The sequence below is a fragment of the Rhamphochromis sp. 'chilingali' genome, assembly GCF_963969265.1.
Source record: "Rhamphochromis sp. 'chilingali' genome assembly, chromosome: 2".
In the NCBI taxonomy this organism is placed as follows: domain Eukaryota; kingdom Metazoa; phylum Chordata; class Actinopteri; order Cichliformes; family Cichlidae; genus Rhamphochromis; species Rhamphochromis sp. 'chilingali'.
The window spans coordinates 14,930,741-14,944,155 of NC_137930.1; the positions used below are offsets into that span (position 1 = coordinate 14,930,741).

Below are 13,415 nucleotides of genomic sequence, written 5' to 3' on the forward strand. Positions count from 1 at the left end.
CAAACAGGATGAGGAGGGAAAATTAAAGTCCTTCCTTCCTTACCAGCAAAAGTTTTCCTCACTAGAGCCCATCACATCCCAGCACAAAGGAAATCTGTCACACACTAGTCAACACTTTCAGAAACAGGGGTGTCGGGGGGGGGGGGGGGGGGGGGGGGGGGGCAGTTTTATTTAGATTTTGAACAGGTATTTGAAAGGTCATTTCCTAGATCTTTCAACCACACCTCTTCGAACCATCATGTGTAATACACTGAAACAAATTAGAGTCTCTACACACACACACTGCTTCAGTTTAACACACTGTTTAAAGCTAACTTATTGCTATGTTCATGCATGCTTCCAGAACCTTGAAGGGTAAAAGAGGTAACCTGTTTAACCTTCAAATTCAAATTAGTCCAACTTGTCTAAATTTAAGCGATTAAGCTACACTGTTTAGTCACAATGTTCACATTACCAGGACAGAAACACTCCTCATCCTGTTTATATCTCAAGCACTTCTGTATTAAGTATATTCAAAGCTGACCGTAGCTTTTATATGAACACAAAGATTTGACTATACTAGTCTTAAAACCTAGTGTATGATATGGATTTCTGTAAAGATTGCAAGTACTGCCCTGACCCAGGCATGTTGGGTCTGCAGTTGTGCTGTTAACCTAAAGACTCACTGATTTCAAAAACTTTTCCATTTTGATACTAAATTTCTGGTGTATACATCACTGAAGCACACAGTATTCAACAACTTTTCAAAAGCAGTCAGTACCCTGCAGGCTGCAAGCACAAATAATCTATAGCAAAACCCAAGAAAAATACATTTTGAGTAAGAAACCAAAACATCACACTCATCTTGTTCTAGTCAGGAAAAGAGAACTTGCTGTGTGCAGTTTGTTTAGCCTTATGTTTTATGCAGCCCTATTAGTAAAGGCTAATCCTTTTATTCAAAGCTGCACCTGATGAAAACAATTTTCTACTGAATGTTAAAAGGTTAGCATTTCAATTAGCGAGCTGGGTCTCCATAAATACGTCACGAGGGAAAAAATAAGCTGTTCAAAGTCAAGGGGCTTCCAATTACTGAATCGAAGCAAACAAGGCCAGTGAGCACAAAAAACCCCAAAACAAAACATATTAATACAAAGTGGTGCTGGCCACCACTTAAACTGGCCTAGTGTAAGGATGAAACACCATTCTTTTAGAAGACATTCATTGTGTGTCTTGATGAGTGAGCGACACCTGATCCCATTTGGATAAAGCTACTGTAATCCCAGATGATACATTATAGAATAAAGGTACTCACTGAGAATGACTTTGTACTTGTTAGCAGCAACTCTTAATTCCAAGTAGATCCAAAATATGAGCAAAGTGCCCCTCAGAGCATAACAGAACATACAGTGGTTTTCCATTTATCTGACACCTGTCTCCATCTCTAACAGTTCACCCACTGATATATCCAGACAGATACTGAAACTTGAAGCTGTTTGTTGCATTTTATTTTCCATAGCGCTCTCTCTGAGAGTGACAGTATGCCGTTTCTATGATTTTACTTCCACAGGGGTATGCACTGACTAAATATTTGAGCCTGACTAAAAGATTTGCTATGGGTGAAAATGGGCCATGGCAGTGTTATAGTCAAGCGTGATATTGTCCTTCACATAAAATAATGAATGTCGGTCTCAGAGTGAGGAATTAAGGTTATTTATTTCACACTTGTATTGTATTTATATTGTATGTATATAACACAACAACAGTCACCTTAAGGTGCTTTATATTTTAAGGTAAAGACCCTTCAATAATAAAGAGAAAACAATGAAATAATAATAATAATAATAATAATAATAATAATGATGGATACTTTATTGATCCCCATGGGGAAATTACTTGTTTTTCTCTGCATTTGACCCATTCACTCAGTGAAGCAGTGGGCAGCCCACTAAGCAGGCGCCCGGGGAGCAGTGTGTAGGGACGGTACCTTGCTCAGGGGTACCTCAGGGTAGCCGTTAAGTGGATTCGAACCGCCGACCTTCCAATCATGGGGTGACCACTTTACCTACTGAGCTATCCCTGCCCCTGACCAAACACTTGGTGACAGAGAGAAGGAAAAACTCCCTTCTAACAGGAAGAAATGTCTGGAGAAAGAAACCACTGAACCAGGCTCTGGGAGGTGCAGCTATCTGCTGCCACCGGTCCGCAGTGATGGAGACTTTGCTTCTAATGCCAAATATTTTTCAAATAGCTTTCTTGTGTTTAAATGTACAACAGCTATTCCAGTACAGCTATTTCTGCATGTATTCAAATGGTTAAAAGGCCCGAGTGCTTCTCTAAAGTGTATGACTTCACCCTTTTCCAACCACATGCCACATGATACCAAACATTTTTGAACTCACCGTTCATTGTGAGAAAAAAAATGTTCTGTAAAACCACACATAATGCCAGCAAATAGCCTGCGCATAATTCCATAACGATGCTGTTATGTTTTACAGTTTCGCAAGGTGTCCAGTTTGGTGGTATTTAAGACGGATCTGTGGTGTCTGCAGATGATGATGTAATCGTTTTGGCTTTAGCAACTGATGCATCACTGATGCATTCTCAAATTTCTTCCTGTAAAAGGGTGAAACTTTTGTTGAATTCCTCGGGCAATGCTCTCTCAGAGTAACACACAGGCACACACTAACACTGAAAATTGTTCACAGTAGGATCTGTGGATTATCCTGATTATTAACCAAGGCAGCTTCTGGAAATACATTTTAAAGTCACTTTTCAATGCTCTTAACACCATAAATTAAATTCCACTGTACTATAAAGCCACTAATAATTGAAAGCAAAAACATCTCCATAGCTGCTAATCACTAATGATAAGAGGGAAAACATGTTCTGGATTAAAGACCTATTCATGATGGCTCAGCCAACTATGTTTGAATGATTAAGTGTTGCCTCTGTCTCTGGGGTCAACCACTCTGAATACATTTTCAAGCAGTGGGAAGTGGTGAAAATTACACATGAAGGTACATTTCACTGAGTTGGGAATTATTAAGTGATTTGATGAGGGACTTTTATGTTTGCTTACTGGATCCTTCATGTGGAGTTTTTATTAATGTTTTGGTTACACAGAGAAAACTTAATTACAGTGAAGGAAATCAGGCTGAACAAAAATACACAAACTCTCCTCTTAAGTGGTTTTAAAGAGTGTATGTCATATGTTTATTATTTGTGTACCCAGACTATGAGTCATAATATTATGGGAATACAGGAACAACCAAAAAGGCAGCCCCAAAGGAGAAAACTTTCCAGAACCAAAGACGTTTTCATCTTTGCTAGGATCTGGCTAGGATCTGGCAGCACTTGCTCATAGATGATGTCAATCTTTCAGTGTAAATCAAACTAGTGAGAACTTTAAAAAAAACATTACCTGTGAGTCCACCTCCAAGGCTCCTCCTTCTAATGTTTCTTCCATCCTCACTGAGATGTCGTTTAAATTTGAGTGCAGGACTTAACCCATGTGTCAGCTCTGGGTTACTGGACTTCCTGAGGTATGTGTAGGGTGGGTAGAGGATGTTATCAAACTAGGAAAAGAACAAAGGCACAAAGAATTGAAGAATTAAGTTTAGCAAACTTTCTTGGAGGCAAAGCAATACAAGTGCAAAAATCCAAAATAAACTTTTATATAATGAAAAAAAGAATTTAGCTTGTATAATATTTTTCAGCATTTAATCAGTAATGCAGTAATAGTATGTTGCTTTTTAAGAATAATTTTCTATCTTGAGGTGGCTGTAGCTCACGTGGTAGAGTAGGTCACCTACTAATCAAAAGGTTGGCAGTTTGATCCCATCTGCCCCATTCTGGATGCTTGGATAGTATCTCGGGCGAGATACTTACCCCATCGAGTATAGGGCAAGTATCCATCTCACACACATCCTGTATGAATGTGTGTGTGTCAATTTACTTCTGGTCATTAAAGACTCTTTGCTGAAGGAGACCTGCAGAGTCTAAATACATCAGGCAAACCCAAGGACAGGCTTGGACTTCTCAGACAATTTTGAAAGGGAATTGCCAGAGTGTTTTCCAGAACAGAAACGTTCAGCAAAAAGCTTGTAGCAACATCTGATTAATTCCAAATGTCATTCTTAGTTCAAGAATACTGAATGTGAAAGACTGTCATGTAAGCACGCCCTAAGTACTCAGTGTGCTTTCATTATTCATAATTCATGAGAAATGTTTAAAAGAAAAATGCCCAACTGTTTATGTCAAGAAATATGACAAACCCATTGCTAACACTCCTCATGATACAAGCACAACACATTACAGAAGTCCATTGTATTCTCAGGAGATAATAACTTGTATGAAGCTCAGAACAAATAAAACCTAGGAAGAGGCCCTCCCTGAGAATACAAAGACATACAAGGCTCAGAGCACTCTGTGGAAGGAAGTGCCCTTTGCTTCTCTGTGGGATGATTCATGATCCTAAATCTATGAAGGACAATGAAAACGAACCCTCTGTAGGGTGACATGAGCTCACAGTAAATACAGAAGTCTAAGGCAACAGCTATATAGTAAAAAGAAAGAAAAAGCATAAGCAAATAATAGCTGTACTTTTGAAATGCTAAATACATAAACTTAACAATAAAGTTACCCACTGGTACTAAAACACATTATTAACAATAAGCACACAGTAACAGGACAGTTTACAGGACCTTACAGGACTGTACCATCAAGATCTCGTGATTTTGAAACGCCCAGGCTCTACAACAGTAATGGTCGCTGTTAAAACATAATATGGTATTTGTGCTGAGGGCAAATATCACTGTGCATATCAGTCTGAGTTGTAGAACTGCTAGACATGATGAACAGCAAACCACGTGCCGCATAGTGGAGAATGCATAGACTTTTAGCTGTGTATAAGCACACACATCAACTGCATTTATACCAAGGTGGCACATAGAGTTCAGTACATGGAAAAGGATGGCTTAAATCAGATATCACCCTGCGTCCACACACCTGAATCAAATGATTAGTTCGTAACCAGGCCTCTCGAGAACCTTAAGACATGTTGAGGAGGAAATTGAGCCATTTAAATCAGCTGTGTTGGATCAAGGACACATCTAAAACCTGCAGGCCACCAGCCATTGAGGCCTGGAGCTGGACACCCCTGGCTTAAATGTACTGTGTGTATTCACAGAATGAATTTGCTATACAATGTAAGCACATGTAATGCTGAGTGTATTAAACAAACACCGTGACAAAGACTTTTCATCTGTACTTCAATATTTGAGTTACACTTACACATTTTTTTGGTCCTGATTAAGTCGATCCTGGTTAGGCTACCAGTCTATCACAGAGCCAACACAGAGAGACAGACAACCACACAACTACAGACAGTTTAGAATCACCAGCTAACCTAACAAGCATGTATCTGGATTGTGGGAGGATGTCAGAGTAGCCGAAGAGAAGTCCAGCAGGCGCAGGAAGACCATGGACTCAAACCAGGACATCCTTGCTATTGGTATAGCTCCACTGTACTGCCTACAAGTTATCTAGATATGCCTCAATTCCATTATTACTTTGATTATGTATAACAACAACTCATTCTTTAATGCAAACTGTACGGTAGCACTACATACTAATAAGCTTTACATAAGCTAAGTGAGCGAAAAATACAAGGATTTCAACTTGAATCTCAATACACAGTACTCAGTCTCAAGCATCTTCATCACACTATAATTGCAGGAACCCTGTAGTTCACTGCAACCTCCAGTTTCCTATCTGAATGTCCTTTGAAGACTAAAAGGTTCAGTCATCTGTTAAGCTCAGGATTTGGCTGCACCAGCTTTATGTGGATTGGATGCACAGTCTCTGCTAAATCCTTATTTACAACATCAGGTTGCACCATTAAAAACAGACTCACTCACTTGAATAATGTGCAAGATAGTTTCCTAGCAACTATCTGTTTCTCAATCTGAAACACAGGCCCATCAAAAGCAAACAACTGCGCAAACAGGAAGTATCTGTGGCATCATTAAAATGGTTTTAGGGGCAAAAGATGCAAATCATTAACATGCGTACATGAAGAAATATGTTTTAGAGGTAGTGTTGTGCAAGCTGTTTACAATGAAGTCACTGATCATATTAAACAAAAACTAATCCTTAAGTTAGATATGCTTGGGTTTTTCTGTCTGATACTGATTACAGTTTAATATTGGTTCACTCATGTTTAGTTTCTAATACTGAATGGTAATGTTTTTCCCAAAAGATACTAATAATCAGGTGTTCCAGGGAGAAATCAGAAGCGACTGTAGAGCTGACTCTCTGTATAAATGGAATCGCGCAGTCATTCAGGAGCTAGTAGCTTGAAAGGAGTAACTCAGGAGTAACTGCAATTTCCCTCATAAATATCTACAACAAGCTATAATTCTCTGTTCACGGGTCTGCTACAAAAAATAAAACTGTAGGTAAGAATCCTGATATTTAAGTGGCTTTATTGAAATTTCAACCATGTGCAGTGGTACAGTACACAGTGAAGCGAGACAGTTTTCCTCCAATGGTGCTACATGTCACAGACAATCAACACAGGACTAAATACATTGCAAATTCTTGCAAATCTAATTTAGTGAGCTGTCCTGATTACAGCTAGCATTTGTGTGTGTAAAATTCAGAGTAATTAATATATGTAAACAAAAGTAGCAGCTAATTAAGTATGATTAACACTAATTTAGTGATGTTGAAATAGTTGGTAAAGACTAAAACTAATGTGATGATATAGCAAATTGTGACCTTCCTAACAGCTGGTGTAACAGTGCCCAGGTGTTTAAAGCCAAATACATTTAAAATAATCACACATGAACAGATGGTTATGCAACTTTCAAGCACACAGATAATAACCAGACACTGCATAAATAAGCAGCTTACGGTTATGCCGTAAAACAATTTGTGAAAACTCCTGCATCATTCAGTCCTAACTTCTGAATGCCAGCGATGAAAGGTGGCACACGTACAATGACCTGATGGACGTCCTTTAATCGATTAAAATAACCACGTGACTGCTTTGTGCTTCTACAGCAAAAGGAAGTTGTACAATTTTGCAGAACTTCTGTTTCTCAATAACTTCTTTTGCCAGGCGTCATCTTTTACTCAAGGCTGTTTTTCTGACTTATTCTGGCCTTTTCTATTGTACATATGTATCAATTATTTTAAACGAGAAGCATTGTAGCAGTTCTCTTCTGTTAGTTGGACCCTATTAACTATAACTAGCAGATTACTTGGATTTATATGTTCTGCTTTATTTTGCTATTGACTCACTGTACACCACTGATCTTCAGACTTTGACCCTACTACTGTAGTCTAAACATTTGCCTTTCACGAGACTAATCAAACATGAAGTATTGTGTAATGAATCTTTTGGGAAAGAAATTTTTAAAAAAAAGAAAAAAAAGAAGAAGAAACAAGGCTACGTGTGAACCAGTACAGGATAGAAGATGCTACTTAATCCACAGAATATGCTTTTTAACCCACTACCAGATACCATTAGTGATATCCTCACTGTCGGTCTAGAGCTACTAATAACATAGCAGATTGTACATCTGACAATTTTCGACCCAACGCTCTACAAAGGCTTAAATGTGTAAGACTTGTTATCCTTCTAACCGTTTTCCTTCATGTCACATATGATGCACCATCTGAGGCAGTGCAAACTTGTGGAGGAATGCCAAAGCTGGCACAAGTTTTATATTTTCTGTTTTCCTTGTTGAGCATATCAGTTATCAGTGACTATTTCCCAGACAATGTATCTTTAATTTACGTAAATTATATCCCATCCACTCTGCGCAATAGCTTATTAAAAAGGTACAAGTAAATAAAAATCCAAAAGACTAAAGCATCTGCATACATTTTATGAGACACAGCAGCCAGCCATTTGCAGCTCCCTTTCTGTGTGGACACATTGCAGTTTTGGCAGCAAGCAGTGCCCTTTCACCCATCATTCCTTTCTACCTGCAGCAGAGCCTCGCTGAACTCTGGAGAGCAGGATCAAACCTGACCTGTAGCCTCCTTCCTCCATCATCCTGTTCGCCCCCGGCCTTACAGAGTGTACAGTACCAATAGGCTTTTGTTGCCAAAGCAAAAACAAAGAAGGTGGGCTACACAACACAATGCTGGTTGTGTTTACTAACTAAAGAATGAGGCAATCTCAGCCTGCATGTATAAAGACCATATTTTTTTTAACTGACATGTTTTCATTATCATTGGCTGTTGTGCTACTTTTACTTCAACTGAGACTACTGTCCAATACTTGCCAAACAACGCTGTAACCTTGATCGTATTATGAGATTACACGATCTGGCACCATGATACCCCTGTGGTCTACAAACCACTGCTTGAAACTAAGCTTTCAATATTTCCTGTCATTCAACAAACTTAAAAACGTGTAACACTAATAATCAATCCTTGCAACACCTGCACTTTTAACACTTTTAACAGTATTGGAGGCAAATATATTAAGAACCTGACAGCAGATTTTCAGATAAATTAATGCTAAAATATTGATATTTATACAGTATTTACAGCATTACTTGTATTCATTTGGAGTTCTGTTTCCTCTGTTTTTTAGCTCATTTAACATATCGCCAGCTAAAATTAACCATTTGCATTCACATTCAGTAATATGACTTTGGACATGAGATACCTCAGTAAACACTGAGCCAATGTGCTTTGCTCTACAAGCTGTAAAAGAGCAGGCACTTTCAAAAAAAAAGAAAAATAACTGGCAGGAGATTTCATGAACCATCCATCTACAAACAGGCTACATTCACAGACTGTGAACATGGAAACACAACAGGTCACAGGCTGAGGAGCTTTGCACACTGTCAATATACTTGGCTTATGAAGAAATACTACCCATCATTTACTTTGCAACTAGCTACCAGAACAAACAATTCAGCTTCATCGCTTCACCACAGACATTTATTACATATAAAAACACACCCTTAGTTACAACTGGTTCCTCATAGGATTCTGACTGGTACGGACCGTTGTGGTTCTCCCACACTGGTCTACATCTAATCTTGCATGTATTTGAGAGCACTGTGAGAAGTGAGGTTAGAACAAATTAACATGAAGTTGTTATTACAGACTCAGGGTCAATAAGGAAAAGCAATGAGCCAAGAACACAAAATCAGATCAGATGTCAAAGAATGTAACAGAAAACAATCAGAGTTCAGTCCTCTACCAGGGCCAATGCACCATACTGTAATTCTAAATTGCAGTATAATAAATGATTACAAGCATAACGGTTCCTTCCTTTGCCCTGACTTCACCTCTCAAATTTCATGAAATCTGGCCAGGTGGTTTCTGTGTAACCATACTGACTTACAAACAGTGCTAAAAACACATGGCTGTCTTGGCAGAGAAATTAAAGTATGAGCATTTGCATTAACTGTGCACAGCTGAGAGGGAACAATTTCACTGAACAGTGAATCAGGCTGACAGTGCAGAAAACAGAGTTAAAATTCAGGACAGCCTCTGGGTCTGATATGAACCTTTCCCGGACAACACGACAAAGACTAAAGGCACTGCAAGTGGGAAGGACACCCTTTCTGTACAGGTGCACAAGCATTAAAAAAGAAATGACAAAGAATGTAGGAAGACTTTCATACATTACACTGACAAACATAAAGACTAAGGTGCAAGAGTGCTAACAAAAACTCCAACCCAGAGGTGGAGTAATGAATCTTCCAGTAGTCCAGGCCAAGAAAAACTGTGTTGTTCACATACTTGTATATTACTAGACGTCAAAGCGTAGCTATGAAAACACAAGTACAAACACGTAAACACCAGTGTTAATGTTTTTCCACTAATTTTATCAACTTCTTCACTAATTTGCATAGTTCCCTCTTATCAAAGTGGATTCAGTGATGATTTCCACACTGAAGTTAGGCATCAGTTGTACAAAGGGAGAATTGGCAAACATTCACAAAGGAGGACATTAATTCTCTTTGAAGGCTTTGTGGTGAAGTCGTGTTTATCATTTCACTTAGATGAAAGGAACCCTTTAAAAGTAGGAACAAATTGTTATTACTGTCTTCATTGGTTACTAAGACACCCTGAATACACATTTACAGTAAAACAGGAAGAGAAACCTAGTAGATCAAGAGGCAACACACTTTACCCCTTTCAGTTTGTGCTATCCTGTGTTCTACCAGGCGCTCTCTCTGCCATTGTTTTCTATCCAGCAGCCACTGAGAACACCTTTCACTTGCTGTAGTCACACACAGAACATGGTTACAGCTCAAAAAAGAATTTCCCCTTCAATTCTGTAAGTTTTCATCAACAAAAAAAAACAACTTTTGCCGAAAATGGCTGGAGCCTCTATGACACAAGGCAGCTTTAGAAGTCGCAATCTACATCTTCTAATACAGTTTTATTATAAACATGATAACACAGGTGGTATTTTGTCATCTTACACAATGAAGTGACTTCAGCTCCGATAGGGCTACAACCACTCAAGTCATTTGAACTCTATTATAATGTTGCGCTTACCATACGAGCATTTCACCCACATTTGAGCCTAAAAATAGATATGCAGTACAAACTTATGTAGGAGCCCACGTGTAAATAAAAAAAATATTACAACATTAAGCCCATGAAGCCCCCAGTTTTTTAAGAAAAAACAGAACAGAAACAATGATGTCAGAGTTTAATGTGGAAATCTACCCAAACAAGACGAAGAGCAAAAAGGCAGAGCGCCACCAAGATGGTGAGCTCAGGTGGAGACTGTACTGTACACACCACTAAAACGGTTATTAGGCAAAAGCATAAATGAATTTTACTATTATTAATTATTAACATCTATACCAGCAATATCAAACTGATTTTACATTGTGGGCTAAATACAACACACTTTGATTTTTGGTCAGTGTAGTTTAAATGCAAGTCTAATCCCCGATAATCGCTCTCATTCACACATAAATTGTCAAATCCAGACCAATGTTCTCACGTGTGATAAGGCTCCGCCCCTGAACACATTTTAACTGCAATATTTGACAACAGCGTTACATAGTGGGTACAGGAAAAGCCATGGTTTACACTTTGGGGTTTGTTTTGAGGTGGCTGAAAATCTTAATTTGTCCAGGAAGCCCTTAAGGAGTTGGCTTTAGGCTCCTTTGAAAACGTTTTTGGTCAAAGAGCATGACCCCAGCGGCATGGTGAATTTTGATGCTTCGAAATGAAGCACAAAATTGCTCTAACTCAAAGAAATCTGCCCCAGTCTTTACCAAACTTCACAGGCATGATGACAGTCCCAACCTGAACAGATTAATATGCCCATTATGCCCACCTAGAGTGGGACCAGGATACATAAATATTTACATATCCTGGTCCCACCTAGAGGGGGATTCAGGATATATAAATATTTATAGTCTGATGCACTCCTCACAGGTTGACTCCATCCACCTCAAAAGTGGTGATTATAACCATCAGGCCCTTATGATGGTATTGTGCACAAATTGTGAGTTTTCATTGAAGGGCACACCTTAGTGGCATGGCAAGTTGGCGGGCTCTTGAAAATTCAGTCTCCTTCTGACTTGTGTTAGCTTTGTTTTTAAGGAGAATGCTGTGGAAAGGCACTCAGTTGTACAACTGATAGATACATATGCAAAACTGCACTAAAAGATTAAAGTTTAAACCTGTGTGCCCCCTGTCAAAAAAGGGCTTCATCGCATGATGATCCAGGAGATTTCAGAACATTAGTCACAACATTTATTAGTCATGGTATTAGGTTACCCTTGTTTGTTTGACTGACTGCTTACCCAACATGCCATTCTAAAATGTTCTTTCAATTTAACCATTACCAACATGATCATTTTGGTAAGAACCAAGCAGCATGTTCAGCAAATGTAACATTACCTCATTTTATTTCCAGAGGAGTTCGGATGGGGAATTCAGGGTGTCAATTTTGCTAGAGTTTAGCAAATACATAGTCTCATTATAGTGTGTAGCTAATACAAAACATTTCTGTGAAGTGAACTCAGTGGACCTCTGAACATGTTCGTTCGTTTCTTTCTCAGGGTCAACTGCAGTACAGCAAGCTCTGTTCTGGCCGACCTCATCACCCAGCATCTGCCTTCAACTCTTCCCAAATTCCAATCGGGCCTGAAACTCTCTTCCCTCACAGTCTTTGTTCTTAGGATGTTGATGTTTACACAAAAGAATAACGGTGCCTAAAATTTTCACAGCTCAAATGCAAAACACTTTTCCAAATGTATATTTCAGTTACCTGAAATGGACACTTTACACTGAACAATATAGAACTTTGGTTTAGATTGTTTGACCTTTGTATGCTTACACATGGGAATTCAGTTTCCTGTGTTGACAAAATCTAAACTTAGAAAAACACAGTATAGTAATTTCCTTCTCCAGTTTCATACAAGCATCTGTGTTAAGATACGAAGCGCTTCAGCACTGTAAAGAATCACACCATGCATTATTACTTCCACCAAGGAAGTCATATTTTCTTGGAGAGTGTCTTAGAAAAACATTAGTGGACTTTGAGCACTCAAAGCACTTTCATATAAATGGTAAATGGCCTGTATTTATATAGCGCTTTACTAGTCCCTAAGGACCCCAAAGCGCTTTACATATCCAGTCATCCACCCATTCACGCACACATTCACACACTGGTGATGGCAGCTACATTGTAGCCACAGCCACCCTGGGGCGCACTGACGGAGGCGAGGCTGCCGGACACTGGCGCCACCGGGCCCTCTGACCACCACCAGTAGGCAACGGGTGAAGTGTCTTGCCCAAGGACACAACGACCGAGACTGTCCAAGCCGGGCTCGAACCGGCAACCTTCCGATTACAAGGCGAACTCCCAACTCTTGAGCCACAATCGCCCCACATATCACGCATGTTCACACTCCAATGAATGCATCGGGAGGAACTCTGGATTCACTCTCTCTTTATCTTGCTCAAGGATACTTTGGTGTACATAGTGGGGGACCCAGGCCTTGAACGACGAACTTTCTGATTAGGAGATGACCTGCTGTACTTCCTGACCATCTACCACCACAGCATCCAATACCTGTGGCTCAGGAACATCTGTAAATCTCTTATGCCCATGTGAGATTTTGTGGCAAGAAAAATACTATAAGACGACAAGTGAACAAGTACTGTCTTCAGAGTTGTGTTTGATGATAACTAGAGTCAGCAGCAGCTTAATTTTGTCAAACATATCATGTTACAGATAAGAATTTATTTTTCTACTTAGGCAGAAAGGCATATTTTTAGGAAAGAGGAACAGACCTTGCTAGTGTTTATTTGACCTTAACACTTCACCTTGACAATCAGTCCTGCTCTTATCTAGGGCTCTCTTTAATATATGCTTGCAGTTCAAAGTTGGTTTGGTTACATAAGGTTTAACTCTTACTTGGATTTTA

At 39.2% G+C, this 13,415-nt stretch overlaps 1 protein-coding gene across 7 annotated transcripts in view; it reads right to left on the reverse strand.

Annotated features, from left to right (window-relative positions):
- The window catches only part of mast4 (microtubule associated serine/threonine kinase family member 4), a 101,456-nt gene that overhangs the window by 77,881 nt on the left and 10,160 nt on the right, over positions 1-13,415 (reverse strand). For all 7 annotated transcript variants that reach the window (XM_080868085.1, XM_080868083.1, XM_080868082.1 and 4 more), the window contains exon 2: positions 3,401-3,554. In XM_080868085.1, the coding sequence (XP_080724211.1) occupies positions 3,401-3,554 (154 nt within the window). The remainder of the gene's footprint in view (positions 1-3,400; positions 3,555-13,415) is intronic.